The sequence below is a fragment of the Calidris pugnax genome, unplaced genomic scaffold (genome assembly GCF_001431845.1).
Source record: "Calidris pugnax isolate Ruff unplaced genomic scaffold, ASM143184v1 scaffold244, whole genome shotgun sequence".
In the NCBI taxonomy this organism is placed as follows: domain Eukaryota; kingdom Metazoa; phylum Chordata; class Aves; order Charadriiformes; family Scolopacidae; genus Calidris; species Calidris pugnax.
The window spans coordinates 97,005-113,620 of record NW_015091141.1 but is presented as its reverse complement, the minus strand read 5'-3'; the positions used below and the strand labels follow the sequence as shown (position 1 = coordinate 113,620).

The 16,616-nt window shown below is 51.0% G+C and overlaps 1 protein-coding gene across 1 annotated transcript in view; it reads right to left on the bottom strand.

Annotated features, from left to right (window-relative positions):
* LOC106897848 (syntaxin-binding protein 4-like) overlaps nucleotides 1-16,616 on the bottom strand; it is a 93,067-nt gene that overhangs the window by 49,658 nt on the left and 26,793 nt on the right. The window contains exons 3-10 of the mRNA XM_014958742.1: nucleotides 14,950-15,045; nucleotides 14,028-14,097; nucleotides 12,517-12,591; nucleotides 5,542-5,627; nucleotides 4,701-4,821; nucleotides 1,902-2,043; nucleotides 1,600-1,706; nucleotides 1,014-1,167 (exon numbers count right to left, since the gene is read on the bottom strand). Coding sequence (XP_014814228.1) covers nucleotides 1,014-1,167; nucleotides 1,600-1,706; nucleotides 1,902-2,043; nucleotides 4,701-4,821; nucleotides 5,542-5,627; nucleotides 12,517-12,591; nucleotides 14,028-14,097; nucleotides 14,950-15,045 — 851 coding nt within the window. The remainder of the gene's footprint in view (nucleotides 1-1,013; nucleotides 1,168-1,599; nucleotides 1,707-1,901; nucleotides 2,044-4,700; nucleotides 4,822-5,541; nucleotides 5,628-12,516; nucleotides 12,592-14,027; nucleotides 14,098-14,949; nucleotides 15,046-16,616) is intronic.

The window sequence follows — 16,616 nt, the reverse complement described above, 5'->3', positions numbered from 1 at the left end:
GCACAACATTACACAAGCACACCTTCTGCTGGATGGTGAAGGATCTACCTGTACTACTCAGGTACATGTATTTGGGCTCAGGTTGACTTTCATAAGCCTGTCTCCAGCCTGGTACATCGAAAGGCAACACGCGTGTGGGCTTTGAGCAACCTGGTCTGGTGGGAGGTGTCCCTGCCCAGGGCAGGGGGGTTGGAACTCGATGATCTTTAAGGTCCCTTCCAACCCAAACCATTCTATGATTCTGTGATTCCTACATTTCCATGTCTCCACAGGGTCTGGAAAGAAAGATCTTTTGTGAACGATGCTGGTATGAAAGGAACCTCCAGCTGGTTTTCTAAAGGAATTTTACATGGAAGAGGGTGGAAGATACCCCCGGCATTGCACCAGTCCAGGAGAGGAGTGGAAAATGCAAGGAATTCAGCCATGGGCTGAAATTATCGTGAGGGTGGAGTGCTTAAATCCGGTCTCACCACGCGCAGCTCAAGTGCTTGTCTCTGCGAACACAACATGGAGTTGGCTACACAGGAGGAATGAGCCTGGCTTATCATTAGGCTAGTGAAGAGCAGAAACGGGCTGCTTAGGAACGCTGGGGATTCATCCTCATCAGAGGTCTTTAAGAACAAAGAGCTGTTCCTGCCTTTGGGTAGGAGACTAGATCAAACTGACTCCTGAGATCCCTTCCAGCCCTATGACTGGTACTGAATGAGATGCAGGTTGCCATCCACGGAAGGGTTTTGTTTTTTTTAGAACCTGAGACTTCTGAAACAGGTCTGAATGCAGGCCTCAGAGACGAAACTCCTCTCATTACCTCCACAGATCCTTCGCTGTCTCAAACCCAGGAGAGAAGAAACAATATTTCAGATTTAAAACACCTGGCTGTAAAACATACATCAGCATTACAGACTTTCCACTTTCCAGAAGGACTGCCGTGGAGTCCCTGGAGAAGAGTTTTCTGATCAAAGAAAGATCACAGGACTGATGTCTGTGGTTCTTAGATATCAACTTCAACCTACCTCCGGGGACCTGACATGGACCTTCAGCCTGCAGGAACTCAGACCATTTCCCACAGCCTTCGGAGGTGGCGACGGGATGTTGTTAGGAACTGACAGTCCAGGATGTAACCGTCCCCTTCCAGGAATAAAGGCCACTTCTGTGTTTCCCTCATGTCTTCAACAAACAGCAAAAAGAACATTTTATCAACAACAAAAACAACAAAAGAGAAGCACAGCTTAAATTTGTAGAACTTCCGTGCCCATGGTTGTTTCTCCAGGACAATCTCCCTTAAGGCCATGTAGCCTGCACCAGTGTAGCTGGATCTCCACCAGCTGGGTTGCTTGTTTGACCTTCAGTTCTGTTACAGAAATCTGCTGGGCAGCAACAGAGGATTTTCTTGAGGACCAGAACATTGGGTAGGTCTGGATTACACTTCAGGATGATCCATGCATCCTTATATGGCCACTTCTCAGGACCATCTTGAACCACCATTAAAGACTAATAATCCTAATGCTTCTTGAAGCCAAACATTGGGACGACATGAAGAGTTTCTGCCTAAGACACAACAGCACCATGATTATGAAGGGAAATATGTTACATTCCTACCTGAATTTGGCTTTTGCAATTATTTTTCTGGCCTCTTCATGTGTGCTGCCCACCAAAGAATCTTTATTGATAGCGATTAATTGGTCACCGGGTCGGAGCCGACCATCCTAAACAAAGAAGGAGAAAGTCAGAGCGTTGGGAAGGAATGTCCCTCTGCCTGAAGCCATCTCCTGCAACACAAATCCTCATTAGTCCGTGCTATGCATTATTTATCTATTCTTAGAAAAGCTGCTTCAGAACAGCTACAGCTTCTAGGAGAGGTCCCCATTGCAAAGTCACTGAGGGTCTCCACGCTGACTTACCTTGTAACAGTCACCATCTGGCAAAAGCTCTTGAACATAAATCATGGGGCCATCAGGCCTGTTAGATCCACCACTGATTGTCAGCCCTAAGCCGGAGGATTTTGCTATAGAAATGCTCTGGATTCCTGATTCAATGGAGTAGCTGCAAGGGAGAGATGTTAGCAGGTGACTCAAAATGATCTGGTTTATTTTCCCATGTTCCTGAACAAACTCTGCCTGGCTTTCCTTCCGTGCATGACCCGGAACTTCTCCCAACCTCTTCTGCCTCTGCATCTTTTCTTCCACCCAACCTTGGAAGGGAGAGGTGAGCACTCTGGTTTCTCAGCAGGCATTGTGCAGCATTATGAAGATGACTGGTTTCCGTAATCCCAAATGCTGGGGCATACTCATTTGCATTCAGAAAATAAAAAGAGAAGAAACTAAAGGTTTAACCAGAATATATTTGGCACTCTTGGTTTTTATAGCCAAAAGCATACGAAGGATTGATGTGGTTATTGTTCAAATCCAGCAACTCTGGCCTAAATCACCAGATTGCAATTTACAGAGTGGTCAACTATTAAGCAGCCCTTAGCAAACAGCCAAGTGAAGCTCGGGATACACAGCTGACTGCGTCTTAGCCAAGGTTTGGACTCAAAACCTTGCAAGATGCCCCAAGAAATGAACCCTTGAGTGCCTGTATCACGATACCCACCACACTGTGATTTACCTCTGTGGCGGTGGCAGAGGTGACTCGCCCAGTCAAGGAGGTACTGCAAATGGAGCAGTAACAAGGTTGGACCTTGTTAGAGGTCAACCCTCAATGAGCTGCCTGTTAGGCAGGACCCAAGAGGCCACCAAGACCAGGCCACGGCCAGTGGCTTCGTGTGGGGAGGGAGAGACAGCAATTACAGTGTTTGTGGGAGCAGAGATTTCGCTGGCCACCCATGGGCCAGTGGGCAGCCTGGCAACAGGGAGGGAGGTTTTTGGGGAAGAATTTGGTGGGACCAAAGGGTCAACAAGCCTTTTCCTCCTAATGGAAGGAGCTGGGTTTTCCCCTTTCCAGTTTATTTCCACCGCAGGCACTGACCAAATGGTCTGCAGTTTCTGGTCCTCCTTGTGCTATCTGATAACTTAAGACACGATGACAGCTGAGCATCCTGGGCCTCACAGTGACACCAGCGCGTACCTGATGCCATCCCCAGTGCTCAGACACCCCAGTGTGTGGCCAGCACCCCTCCAAACCAGCAGCAGAAGGCCCCCAGGAGAACCAGCTGGCCATCCAGGAGAAAGGGGCTGCACTCATGCAGCATCTGTCTTAGTCTCATGAAAAAAAAACATTGCTCTAAGAAATATTTTTAGGAAAACCATGTCACAAAATGTAGCATTAAAACTCTCCGAATCAAAATAACAGACACTATCTGTGGTGAGATGAATTGTATCTGGGTCCCGTTGCTCGGTGGGGTGGCAGGACCTCAGATGACGCTGCATCCAGAAGTTGCAGCCTGGGGACAACCTGCAGTGAGAAGAAAGGATGGGATGGCAGCTGGATGCATGAGAAGACCCTGCTGCGCATGGCCTGAGCTACATCTCTGCACCTCTACATCTCAGAGATATCATGGCTCTGCAGAGTCTGGGATTTCAGATGGACTCTTCTCTCCGAGGAGGAAACTACTGGGGCCTGGCACTGGCATGGAGACTGGCAAGCAGAAGGTGGCACAGCATGTCAGCGCAGAGTGAGGAGGCCACCAAGCCAGGTCCCCTCTAACCTTATCGCAGCCCAGAGCAGGTTAACAACAGAGCAAGGAGGTCTAGTTTGCCCAGACCAGCTGCCAAGCAGAAGAGCTGGTCTCTCCTCTATGAGGGTCTCTCACTCCATGCAAGCAGCTCAAACCTCTGGTGCCAAATATTTGTCCTCTGCAAATCCCTAATGAAGAGCTGGTATTTAGCAAGAGGATTTACTGGTTCTGCAGCGAGGTCTGATTCCCTTTACCAGTGACTTGGCTTGTTTACGCTGGCAAAGACAGGGAAGCTGCAGGCCCTGGGGATGAATGGTCCCAATGCCATGACTGCTGACACCCTTCCAGCTGTCCCTCTTGAGAAGGGCAACCCCGAACACCCTGGAGATGAGACTCCGCAGAAAAACAAGATCAGCCTGTCCAAACCTCTGACCCTGCGAAATATGAAAGGGACAGATGACCACATGAAAACACCTGCTCCAGGAGGTGCTCTGGAGACAAAAGGATGCGGTGTCTGTAGGCTGCCACTGTTGACACCAAAGCAAAGGGCGTCAGGAGTGTTTGTGTTGAGAGGGAAATGCTTGTGCTCTCGTTGCACGAGGTCAACGAACGTGTCAGAAGCAGGGCAATGGAAAACATGCGCCTGAAACACCTTCCGAAAGCACCAGTAGCCTCACAGAAACACTCCACTCACGACATGGTTTATAAAGGTGATGCTCAGGGTCCTCTCAGCCAGGTGTAAGCCACGGCTTCTCCCTGGGCTTCAGAGGGGAGGAAGAGGAGCAGTGGTGTGGTTAACCACTGACTGCCTCAACGGAGAAGCTTTGCAGCTTCTTGGGAAGCCTTCCCAAGAACAGCCAAGCTGTCACCACGACAAGGACTTCTAGAAGACACCATGGTGTTCTAACCATCGTGTTGATACAATGGTATAGAAGACAAAAGGATGAACAAAGCTGTTTTTCACACACTGGAAGTATTTGCTGGATCTACCACTCCCTCAGACAGTGTTAGACATTTGGTGGTATCTTCACGACTGACCAAGGGACAGGCTCCATGGGGCTGTCCCCGCACGACCCGTACGTACTGTGCGTGAGGGGGATGCGCCGGGTTCCCGATGAAGGGGCTGTGGGAATTGGCAGGGCTCAGCAGCAGCGGGCTCTGAGAGCGCGAGGAGGAGCCCGAGGACGTGCTCTCCAGGTATCGACCTGCACAGCAAAATCAGAGTCAGTCCAGGGAACACAAACGCTCCAGCATCACCCTCTTTCCCTGCTCTGCCACTGAGACCTGACACTGTTTTCCCAGGTTTTGGGGGAAAACCACATGGGAGTTAAAGACATGGAGAGGAAATGTTCAGCACGCTCAGCACAATCCCAGTGTGGGACAGTCACCCCTCTGCCAGCCCTACCTACCTCGGCCATCGGGGAAGGTTTGATTGCCTTCTGGTGGGATGCCAAGCCAGAGAGACACCTTCTTCCATAGAATACCAGGTTGGAAGGGACCTCAAGGATCATCTGGTCCAACCTTTCTTGCCCCCTCACACCTGATTTGATGTGCTCGCACCTGGCTTGGGTTCACCTTGTTGCATCTCACTAATCATTTCCCACTTGCAAATGAAAAACGCTGATCGTTGAATGAACGACTGCTGAAATGCTTTAGAATCCTCAGATTTCAAAAGATCTCTTGGTGCCTCGCTTCATGCGTGCTCCGTGCAGGCAGGACTGGCCGTGGCCACTGCTCTGCACCTGGGGAGGCACTAAATGCTCGCAATAAGGACGAGCAAGACTTCTCTTCCTCCAAACCTCCACCCAAACACCTACAGCAAATCAAACCACAACTCCTTCAGAATAACACTGGGACAAAGACAACTTTCTCAGCAGAGAAGAGGGGCTTTTGGTTTCCCCCCAAAGGCACGCCGAGCTACTCACTGCCGCCGTGCAGGACGGGCGAGCTCCGCGCCGAGCCCGTGTTGCTCTGGGAGCCGAACTTCTCCAGCAGCTCAGAGAACTCTCTCCTGGAAAGAAAAACACGGGATAGTCAGCTGCTGCTCAAAACCATTCCCCACCTGATTATATGACAATGGTGCCTCCGATGGCAGTGACTTACTGCCAAGTCTATAGTGACAATTCCCTCCAGCAGAGAGAGATTTCTCATGCACAAGGGTATAACCCCCATGGTTAGAGCAAGCTTGTGCAAGGCTTAAGGTCAATGATCAATGTCATGGCAGCACAGCTTTCCTGCGATGGGCTGGGGCTTTGGTGTGTTCCCTCCCTGCCCTGGAAAGTGTTTGGGGTGAACATGGACAAGAGGGGCTGGGAGGGGATGTATGGACAGGCACTGTCCTTCCTGAGAGAGGGTGGATGAACAGAGGAGCCTTGCCCTGGCCCCACCACTTGGAGCCTCCTGGGAATCAGCTGGAATAATTTCACTCCCAACTATAAGTCTAGATAACACACCACAGAAATTAAACAGACTGTCAGAAGGAACTGAAACTATGCAAACATAAAGCAAAAACTCTTGGCCAGAACAGTTAAATGGAGATTGTTCTGTTTTTTCTCTTCCTTTCCTAGACAGAAGGCAGATCCTGCTTGCTCTTGCTGGGGTAAAGATGGGAGATGGTTTCTGGAGCACATGCAAAAGCAGCAGCCCACTCTCTGAATCCATCCGTGGTGATGTCCTCCATGATCGTCACAGGCTAAACTCTTGGAGCACAAGACCTTAACAAAGACCTGCACTCATAAAGTGTGCTGGGGCAGTGCAGCTTCTGTCCGCTTCCCAGCAGCTCATGGCTGAAGATGCTGAACCAGCAGCCACATGCTAAATTTACAGGTACCAAGATTAGAAGGGTTTTTCGGTGAATTCAAGAACAAGGAGGAATGGCAGCCCACAAACATCTAGCGTGATCCCTCAGTTTTGAGGTAAACCCCCTGCTTCCTTTATTACCTCTCTGCAAAACGATCTCATCCACAACATCTCCTAGAAAGCTGGCTGGGCGCCCAATTGCCTTCATTAATGCTTTCCTTCCGGGCTGAGTTTGACCACCATCTAACTACCCAAGTGTGTTCAGTCCTCCTTGATGAGCCCTAACTACCTGTACACAACAGCTGAATAGCTTCATGACCTTCCTTTTCCCAAGTGTTAAGCTCTTGAACCATTAAGAACCACCATTAACCATGTTTACCAGCTCTGGCATCGTTTCTGTAACCTGCTTTGGGCTGCCAGGAGCCTCTCACATCGTTTTGGCTGAGGAGGAGGCACATTCAAACATCAGCCTCCTGTGCCTGTTCCTGCCACATTGTCTCTTTGGGCAACGTGTCTCCCAGGAGCGTGCTGTCCTTCTGCAACCTGTCTTCTCGGTTCATAACCCAATGCTTCTGTCTCGATCCAACCTTTTGGCAGAGAGAAGAGCCTCAAGGATGACTAATTCCTTCCAGGTGTCATTAAAGAAGCAGCCAAGCAATGGGGAGAGACCCTGAAAGCGTTGTTTCTGTGGCCACAGTAACAACATTAGGTGTCCACTTTGAAGGCATGAAGGAATCCCCGTGGGAAGGTGCCTTCTTGATGCTGTAGCCAGAGGAGAAGCCTGGTGATGAGTGGCTGACTCTCACACTTGACAGTCAGACAAGCTCAAGTCATAAATCCATAGGAAACCAGCCACAGCAAAGTTTCCTCAGTGAGGAGACTCCTCATACACACAAGCAGACGTTGTGTCATCTGCCTACTTTACCGGGACAGATGTTATATATTATTGGCTAGATTAGAGTCAACAATATTAAAGATGAATGAATCATCAGCTCCTTGGGTTCCTGCTGGAAATGCGCTCAGTAATTTACATCTTCCCATTAACAACCAGCTCATTAACTAACTTCAAAGACCCGTGCCTGCCTTATCTAATATTGTCATCAAATGTATGCCTTATTCATTCCATTTAATGCTAATTTTAAATCCAAGTGTCACACAATACTTAGTGGAATACTTTGGTGAATCCTAGGTGAACACTGAAGCCTTGGTGAACACTTGGCATCCACACTATTGTCTTTATCCACTAAACCCCTGACCTTAAGAAAGACGACCCCACCTTCCACAAAACTGTTCTAAGAAGCAGTTTCATGGCGTTAGACACTGAAATAGATGTGAAAGCACCAAGAAGATGAAAAGACAATTTAGACCCCGTAGCGGTGGGACAGCGGTTTGCTGTTCTGTGGTTCCCTGGGTTGAACCTTGGGTGGACCTCACCTTAGCAGAATTTTCCCAACTTTCCTGTAAAGCCTCTGTATTTCTCCGGGTGATTCAGCCTCTCATTTCGCTGGGTGATGGCCTTACCGCTCCCTGACCTGTTGAGATGGCAGGTCTAACGTGCTGGAAGCTAACGTGTCATTTCCAGTGGTTACCAAGCCATCAGCAGCTGGGTTTTTGTTTGGGGCTGGGTGTTTCTGTGGTCATCTATTGTTACATTTCCCTCAGATAATAACCCAGCAGAGCGCAGGACAGGTTATGAACTTAAAACAATGGCTGAAAAAACTCTTAGTCAATGCAAATGCAACTGGTCTGGCAGCTCTTGTGCTCCTCAAACCCTGCCCAACAATGCAAACCCCATCACCAGCCCATGCTGTCAAACTCTCTTACGAGCAAGGGCACCTATGACGGGTGCATTCTTTGTTGTTGTTTATTTCAGTGTCGTTAAGCTCCCCCACAAAGGAGCATTTATCATGATTTGCTCAGGAGCCCCAACACCCAGCTCCGAGCCCGCGGCCAGCCCGGCCCTTTGCCGCGGGGACGACGTGACTCAACGCGACGTCACGGGCGACCGTCCCAGCTCCTGCTTTCTCGGTCAAGGCTCCAAGCCCCAGTTCCACCAAAGGTCACAAACACATGACTAACTGGAAGCACACGCTTAGCCCAGCAGCAAGCGCTGCGCTCGCTGGTGTCGGTCTCCTGAGAAGTAATTTTGTGCTCAGCGCTGTATTTGAGGGAATTCACAAGCGGGCAGATGATGCCCAAACATTACTGATTAATGAACAAGTGCACCGAAGGAATGCCAGCAAGCCTTGCTTTGCGCTTTCAGACACCGAGAGGCTTCAGAAGGTGCCTTTAATATTTAAAATTTGACCCTTACTAAAACATTTTGAACTGCTGACTGCCTGCGGGACTAAAATGCCCAGCTTTATTAAAAAAAAAACAACCAGAAATAAATCATGGGGTTGCATTGGGTGGAAAGTTCATTTCAACAATCCCTTCTCCAGCTCTTTTTCATTAAGATGCAGACATTTGAGGTCTGGAGGACCCGCAGAGCCTTCAGCCAGCCCCACAGCGTGGGGTGGGATAATGGGTTTGCTGGCAGCAGCCAGCTGTGGGCCGACTTTGCTGCAGATTAAGCAGCGGGGGGTCAAATCTTCCTGCAGAATATTGTTGTTTTATCTCATAATACCTTTTTTGTCCTGCCCTTTTGTTCTTGGGAGAATAAAGGGTGAATCCTACATCAAAGGTTACGTGAGAGCACAGCATCTGGAAACCTCCGCTCTGCACCGCAGCTGGGGGAGAAAGAGGAGCCAGTGACACCAGAGAACTTCATAAAATCATAGAATAATTCAGCTTGGAAGGGATCTTAAAGATCATTGAGTTCCACCCGCCTGTCCTGGGCAGGGACACCTTCCACCAGACCAGGTTGCTCAAAGCCCTGTCAAGCCTGGCCTTAAATCAATAGCTTATCTCAAAAAAAAAGACCCCCAAAACCTGCAGGTCAGGGGGAACTGTGATCCCAAAGACTGGAAAAACATCGCAAAATCAGATTTTCTTGTTCCCAGCTTGCAGCAGTGTCCCCACCAGCCATGCTGGGCCAGAACATCGCGATGCTGCCAGGCTTGGCTTTTCCATAAATGAAGGGAAAGCAGTCCAAGCGCAGGTGCATTGGCTTCTCTGCAAAAAGATGTATGTTTTTTCCCCCCAAATGACCCTGGGACGGGAGCCATCCCCACCACTGCCTTCCAGCTTAGCACCAAGTGCTCACACCAAGTCCTGGCCTGAGCCACTGCTGTCGGGGCTCGCAGGAAAAAAGGGATTACCTCGTATTCCCACCAGCCTGGGCATTATTAATTAGGCCTTGTTAATACCCATTTTCCCCGAGATGACTGTGCAAATCACGCAGGGCTGCAACGTATTTAGCATTTTATCATGCAGGGACCAGGAGGTGCAGCCCAAACAGGCTTTCTCACGGGGCCAAACCTGAAAGACCAGGATGATATCTCTGCAACGCACAGAAACGAGGAACTATTGTAACTTTCAGGCGGAGAATGAATAAACAATAATTATGCGTATGCAATAAAATTATCCTCATTAGCTAAAGATGAGCACAGATGAAAATCAGACCCAACCGTCACCCAAACCCAGCGTGTCCAGCCCTAAATCTGAATTTTCTGCTTTAAGCTCTGGCGTTGCTGCCACTCTCTGCAGCATGTCTGATGCGACAGGCTGAAAACATGCATCTTATACACGCCAGGGCTGAGTTCCATTAAGAGCACGGGTAATTGGGGCCTATAATTAACTCCAGGGACAAATAATAACGTTTATGAGTCAAATTCACCCCAGGGCAACCACAACAAAATGCTGCTCGGCTGAGTCATTGGGAAAATTGGCAGGCAGGTTGGATCTCCTTCCAAACCCCCAGCCATCGCGCTTCCTCCTCCGGGCTGCCCCGTGTGCTCCGGGCTGAGGAAGGTGACCTGTGTGAGAGTATCTGCAAAATACACTGAATTCAAGCTTTCATGTCTCGTGAGCCACTCTCCTGGGCAGCGGGAAGGTGCGAAGCTGCCCTCAGCTCATAGGAGCTCAGGGAAAGGCATCTCCCTGGGGATCACCACCTCCAGAGCTGACAGTCCCCGGGGAAGCCCGAGAGAGCCCAGTCCAACCCAGACAGAGGGCTGTCGGCTCGCCCACGCTCAAGGAAAGGCTTAAAAGATAATAGGACATCAATAAAATAAAGACGAAGCTAAGGAAAAAAATATATAAAAAAAAAAAAAAAGAAAAGAAAAAAGGAGAAAGCAGAGAAATCCTTCCCCCGTTTCCCCAGCTCTTAATCCTGGCGGTACGTATTCGCGTATTAAACAGTTTGGGAGACGATTATGTAAGGGAAATCTCTGCAAATCTTTTAAAAAATAAAAATAAATAAACTGATTACTCCCCCACTCTCCTGCCGGCTAACCTTTTGCAGATTTAACAGGTCGCCAGCAGCAAACAGAGGCCACAGAAGTAAGTTCCGTGGCCCTCCCGGTCTCCCCCGGCCGGTTCTCCGGCGGCTCCGTCGCAGGGCGACCGGGGGCTGGATGCTGACAGATGCACCGAGGAGCTGGAGCCACCAACAAAGCCCTGCGTGCGTATGTTTTAAGAAACATCTGCTGCAATTTAAGATATTAGGAGATGCCTGAACAGCTTGGGACAGATCAGCACGGGTGAGGGCAGAAAACCTGCTTGAGGGGCCCTGGCTGAGAAATGAAGCATTTCCCTGAGCAGACCTGGACGCAGGGAGCTGCTCAGCTGCAGGAACCCATCGATTTTGCTGGGGACCAGCCCAGCAACAGCCACCCGGAGAGGGGACATCATGAGATACCCACTGTCACCCTTAATGCGAGTGCAGGGACCGCTGCAGCACAGAAGCGCATCCTGCCCGTCCTTACTTGGACCAAAAGAGGGTCAGATGCTTCACCCAGGGCTTCCTCAGCAATTAATATAATAATTTGAGATGTTATTTTCACTGGAAGAGCTTGGGTAAAAAGCCGTCAGTCATTAATAGCAAATAATTCCTGGGTCGAAGTGAGTCTCATCCCTGTCATTACAGCACTCTCACTATTCTGCCACGGCAGTCACCTCCGTGGCTGCTGATGGATAAGGAATGAAACCATCATCTCCGGTGCTAACGGGATGTGGGTACGTGGAGCAAACGGCTCTGTCATCTTCAGCCGCCCACACGCAGTGCAAAGCCTCAGTGCCACCAGCCTCCTGGCCACGGCCACGCTCTGCCTAAACCCACTCACGCTTCAGTGGTTCCTGGTGCACCTCAGGTCTCCAGACCCATGTTTCTACTTGACAGGGAGAGGATGCTCCGGCACATTCTGCCAGGGGATGCCACCAAAGACCCTACTGATCCCATATACCTTGGTTTCCACAACCATACACCTTGGTTTCCACAACCCTGCCCTCTCTCATGACACCATCATTGTCCCACACGGCTTAAATCCAGCCAAGACAAACTCTTTCCTTCGCATTTTGAGTCCTCCAAGCACCTCTAGAGAAAGCAAAATTTTCCAGGGAGAAACTGCTCGTCCTCCCAGGGGAGGAGGAATCCTCTGGGGAAGAAAGACTTTAGCTCAACGTGTCTTAACTGGAAATGAAAGGGAAGACCTGCTGTCCCTCCATGTCTTCAAACCTCTGTGCAGGATGCGATGACCCTTAGTCAGCTTGGCACCATGCAGCAGAGCTGAAGGAGCCCATGCCACCCCACAGCTGAGGCTGGAATTGCAGTGGTCCTTCCTGGAAAAACACTGCAGAAATCTGCTGGATGCTGGGATGCTCCACAGACCCAGCACAGGCTGGGCTGGAGCCACTCTACAGCTGGGAGCCACCAGCTTTGTCTCCATTCCCCGTCACAGCTCCAGAGTGTTCCAACCAGTGTAGAGTTATCAAAGACCCTTGGCCACCTCCATCTTCACCATGGTCTTTGAGCCCTGTCAGCTCAAAGGCAGCCCACCTCTAGTGCCGATGAGTGCTGCCACCCCCTTCCTGGTGTGAGACGACCCTTGGCCACCTCCATCTTCACCATGGTCTTTGAGCCCTGTCAGCTCAAAGGCAGCCCACCTCTAGTGCCGATGAGTGCTACCACCCCCTTCCCAGCGTGAGATGACATCCCTTACCTGGCGTCGTCATCGCGGGCTATAAGAAGGCGCATGTGGCTGGTGGCCGATGCTGTCCTCAGGATGTCCACAGCCCTGTGAGACAAGGACCATAAAATGTCAATGCAAGTTCACAGTGGTGCTCCACCAAGCTCACCCGGCCCCATGTCAAAGCCCATGGCACACCGGGCAGAGCCCCACAGCCTGGGCAAACCCCATCAACAACTAAGTGACCTTGTTTGGCTGGAGGCCTGTGGAGCATCCCCGTTCGCTGCCCTGGGAGCCAGGCTGAAGGGGAGCCAAGTCGCAGCCTGATTTTCCCACTTCTGCAATAAACTAGAAGCTGACCCGGAAGATGCGTGTGGCCACGAGCAAAAGCCTCCCAGCACATGTCCCTCGGGAAGTTTCCATCTCAGGGATGGCCACTTTCTGGTTCAAAATATGTGTGTCCCTGTGGGAATCAGGGCAGACACAGCCTCCCTGCGACTGCAGAGATGTTCTTGGGGACCTCCTTCATCAAACCCAGCTGCTCTGGGAATTTGGGAACAGGAGAAGCTCCTTGTGCTGCTTCCCAAGTACCCATCCAGTCTGAGCACACCATAGAATCATGGAATGGTTCAGGTTGGAAGGGACCTTAAAGCCCACCCAGTGCCACCCCCTGCCCTGGGCAGGGACACCTCCCACCACACCACGTTGCTCCAAGCCCCCTCCAACCTGCCCTTGAACCCCTCCAGGGATGGGGCAGCCACAGCTTCTCGGGCCAACCTGGGCCAGGCTCTCACCACCCTCACACCAAACAAGTTCTTCCCCACAGCTCAGCTCCATCTCCCCTCTTGCAGGGTCCAACCCTTCCCCCTCCTCCTAGGGCTCCCCTCCCTCATCCAGAGTCCCTCCTCAGCTTTACTGGAGCCCCTTGAGGCACTGGAAGGCGCTCTAAGGTCTGCCTGGAGCCTTCTCTTCTCCAGGCTGACCCCCCCCAACTCTCTCAGCCCCCCCTCCCAGCAGAGGGGCTCCAGCCCTCCCAGCATCTCCGTGGCAGAAGAGCAAGGCAGCAGTGGGCTGGGACCACATTTAATGTGAAAGGGGTGCCCCAAAAGCGCTGTACTGCTCTGGATCCATTAATTATTTTTTGACAGGCACCCGGGGGGCTGGATCTCAGCTCTGGAGGGAATTCCCCGCACAGAGCAGCGCTGACGGGCTCAGGCTCTGGCCAATCTTGAGCTCCGGGAGCTGCAGAACTTACTGGGAAGCTGCAGCAGATGGAGTGGGAGTGCCAGGAGCTGTTAAAAAAACCCACCATTTTGGGGCAGTGTCTGAATACTTCATAAATACAGTTTGGGTTTGTTGGTCTATTTTTATATGGAAACTTTTCCTTTGATAGTTCCCAAGCTGGCTCTCGGGAATGGTGCTGGCTGTGTCGGAGCGCAGACAAAGCGATGCCCTGGCATCCTCCGTGCCACCTGCAGCCTAAACCACTTCACAGAATTACACAAAAGCAACAGGAACAGAAAATTTCCATTTGGATATGGTACCTCTCGCTCGTAACCCCAATTAAGGAATCTCCGTTGACCTCCAGGATCTGGTCTCCTGGCTGCAGGCGCCCTAGAAAAGAAAACTAATGGATAGAAACTGCAGAAAATACAGCTTGAAGGGACTGGGAGAGGTTGGGCAGTTCCTCCCTTTGCCCAGAGACAGGATGAAATATGCATAGGTGGTTCCAGAGATGCTCATCCAACCTGTTTTTCAAGAAGTCCAGAGATGAAGTTTCTGCAGCCTCCCCGAACAGCCCGTGCCAGCGTTGCAGCACTTCCTCTGCTGCAGGAAGTTACGAAAGTAAAATACCAAAAAAATTGCAATAAAGCTTTTACTTAATTCAGCTCGAGGTCAGGTAGAAAACCGCGAGTGGCACCTCCACCTGTTCTGGGTTTATTTTTCTTTATTAGATGGAAAAATGATGTTGTAACATTTGGAAAAAAATAATAATATATATCTCTGGATTAAGTTATGAAAGATTAACTCTGCAGAGCCCCATACCTCCGTGTTTGAAGGTGTTCAGAATGAAATCAGTGGCCCAGAGGAAAGGGATCTGCTGTCATTCTGGGGCTACGGGCAGCCAGTGGCATGTGGGGAAGGACGGGCAGCAAAGTGAAGTTCTTCATGTGGCAGGGATGGACCCTGCCTTAAAGACACGAAGCCGTGGTACATCTGCTGAAAGCCAAGGCAAGGCTGCTGTCAGATGTTACAGTGATTGCCACAGTAAAAAAAATACCCCCACTGCTGGAAAATCTGGGAGGAAGCACCTCAAATGTCTGATAAGGCAACATATAAAATAAATACACCTGTTTGTGGTATTCAGCACCATGTTTAACTCACCAAAGGCAACATATAAAATAAATACACCTGTTTTTTGGCTTGTCCCAGACTTTGTGGTATTCAGCACCGTGTTTAACTCACCGTCAGCATAAGCAACACCCCCTGGAAGGATCCTCTTGACATAAACTCCATATTCTTCTCCGGTGAGTTCCTTGATGCCACCAATTACCTTAATACCTGGAGGAAGAGAAATGCCCGTCACACACAGAAGCGCAGTTTTCATGGGCCATCTCAGAGGGGATGCAGCCCCCGGCACAGCTCCCAGGCACCCCCCCACCACCTGGCACCACTTTTACAAACCACTTCTGGAAAGCCTTAGTTATCCACCCACACTACACAAGCAGCAGGAGCAGACGCTGCTGTGGACACAAGACAGATCACAGAATCCTAGAATGGTTTGGGTTGGAAAGGACCATAAAGCCCATCCCGTTCCACCCCCTGCCCTGGGCAGGGACACCTCCCACCACACCACGTTGCTCCAAGCCCCCTCCAACCTGCCCTTGAACCCCTCCAGGGATGGGGCAGCCACAGCTTCTCGGGCCAACCTGGGCCAGGCTCTCACCACCCTCACACCAAACAAGTTCTTCCCCACAGCTCAGCTCCATCTCCCCTCTTTTAGGGTCAAACCCTTCCCCCTCCTCCTCGGGCTCCCCTCCCTCATCCAGAGTCCCTCCCCAGCTTTGCTGGAGCCCCCCTTCTTTAGGGACTGGAAGGGGCTGGAAGGTCTCCCCGAAGCCTTCTCTTCTCCAGGCTGAACCCCCCCAACTCTCTCAGCCCCCCCTCCCAGCAGAGGGGCTCCAGCCCTCCAGCATCTCCATGGCCTCCTCTGGCCCCACTCCATCAGCTCTATGTCCTTCTTATGCTGAGGACCTCAAAGCTGGACACAGTGCTCTATGCTCCAGGTGGGGTCAAAGGCTAAAGGCATCTGATAGCACTTGCTTGGAGCAACAGCAGTGGGGACAAAGCCTCTGAGAAAGGCACAGGAAAGGAGCAACCACCTTCCCCAACCCCAATTTCATCACTTGCAGCTGAATCAATCACTGATGGGAGACTGTGCTTGTGTCTCTGAGAAGACTTGTTACAGGAAATATTACTGGGGACAAGCATTTCCTCCCAGGAAACCTCCTTTGAGGTGCAACATCTGGACAAGCCCCAGGTTCAACATCCAGGTGGAGAACACCCTTGGTGAGGGCTCACCCGCCTGCCAGGCTGCAGCAGCATCTCCACCACCACCTTTGAAGCTGCCACCGGTGGCAGAGCAGCCCCTTTTTATCAGTGTCTTAACCCAGGAGGAGCAGGAGCCAGGGAGCAGAGATGACCTTTGGGGTGGCTCTGAAACCCCCTGTAGCTGTACCTCTGCAAAGGTCTCTCAGGCTTCACGGCCACCTCTCCAGCCACGGGACAAGTCCCTCCCTGCTGGCGTGCCTAAGCTGGCTGGCAGGAAAAGGCCCAAGAGACTTATTTGTCTGGGGCTCATTAAGTCCTTCTTCGAAGATCCAGGCTGTGGACAGAAGGATTAAAAAGCCTGGCTTTAATTAACAAATCTCCCCCGAGAGCCGCTGGTCAGGCATTTTGCTGCTCTGGACGGGAGGGCACGCTGAGGACAGGCAGCACCGCAGGGAGGGACACGGCCAGTGGTGAAGCCAGCTTCATCTCCTGGCTCTGTCCTGGGGTGACGAGCTGCTCCGAGCCTTGGTGGCATCCTGGGAGGCACCAAGTGCCTCCACAGCTTCTTCCCAAAACACGAG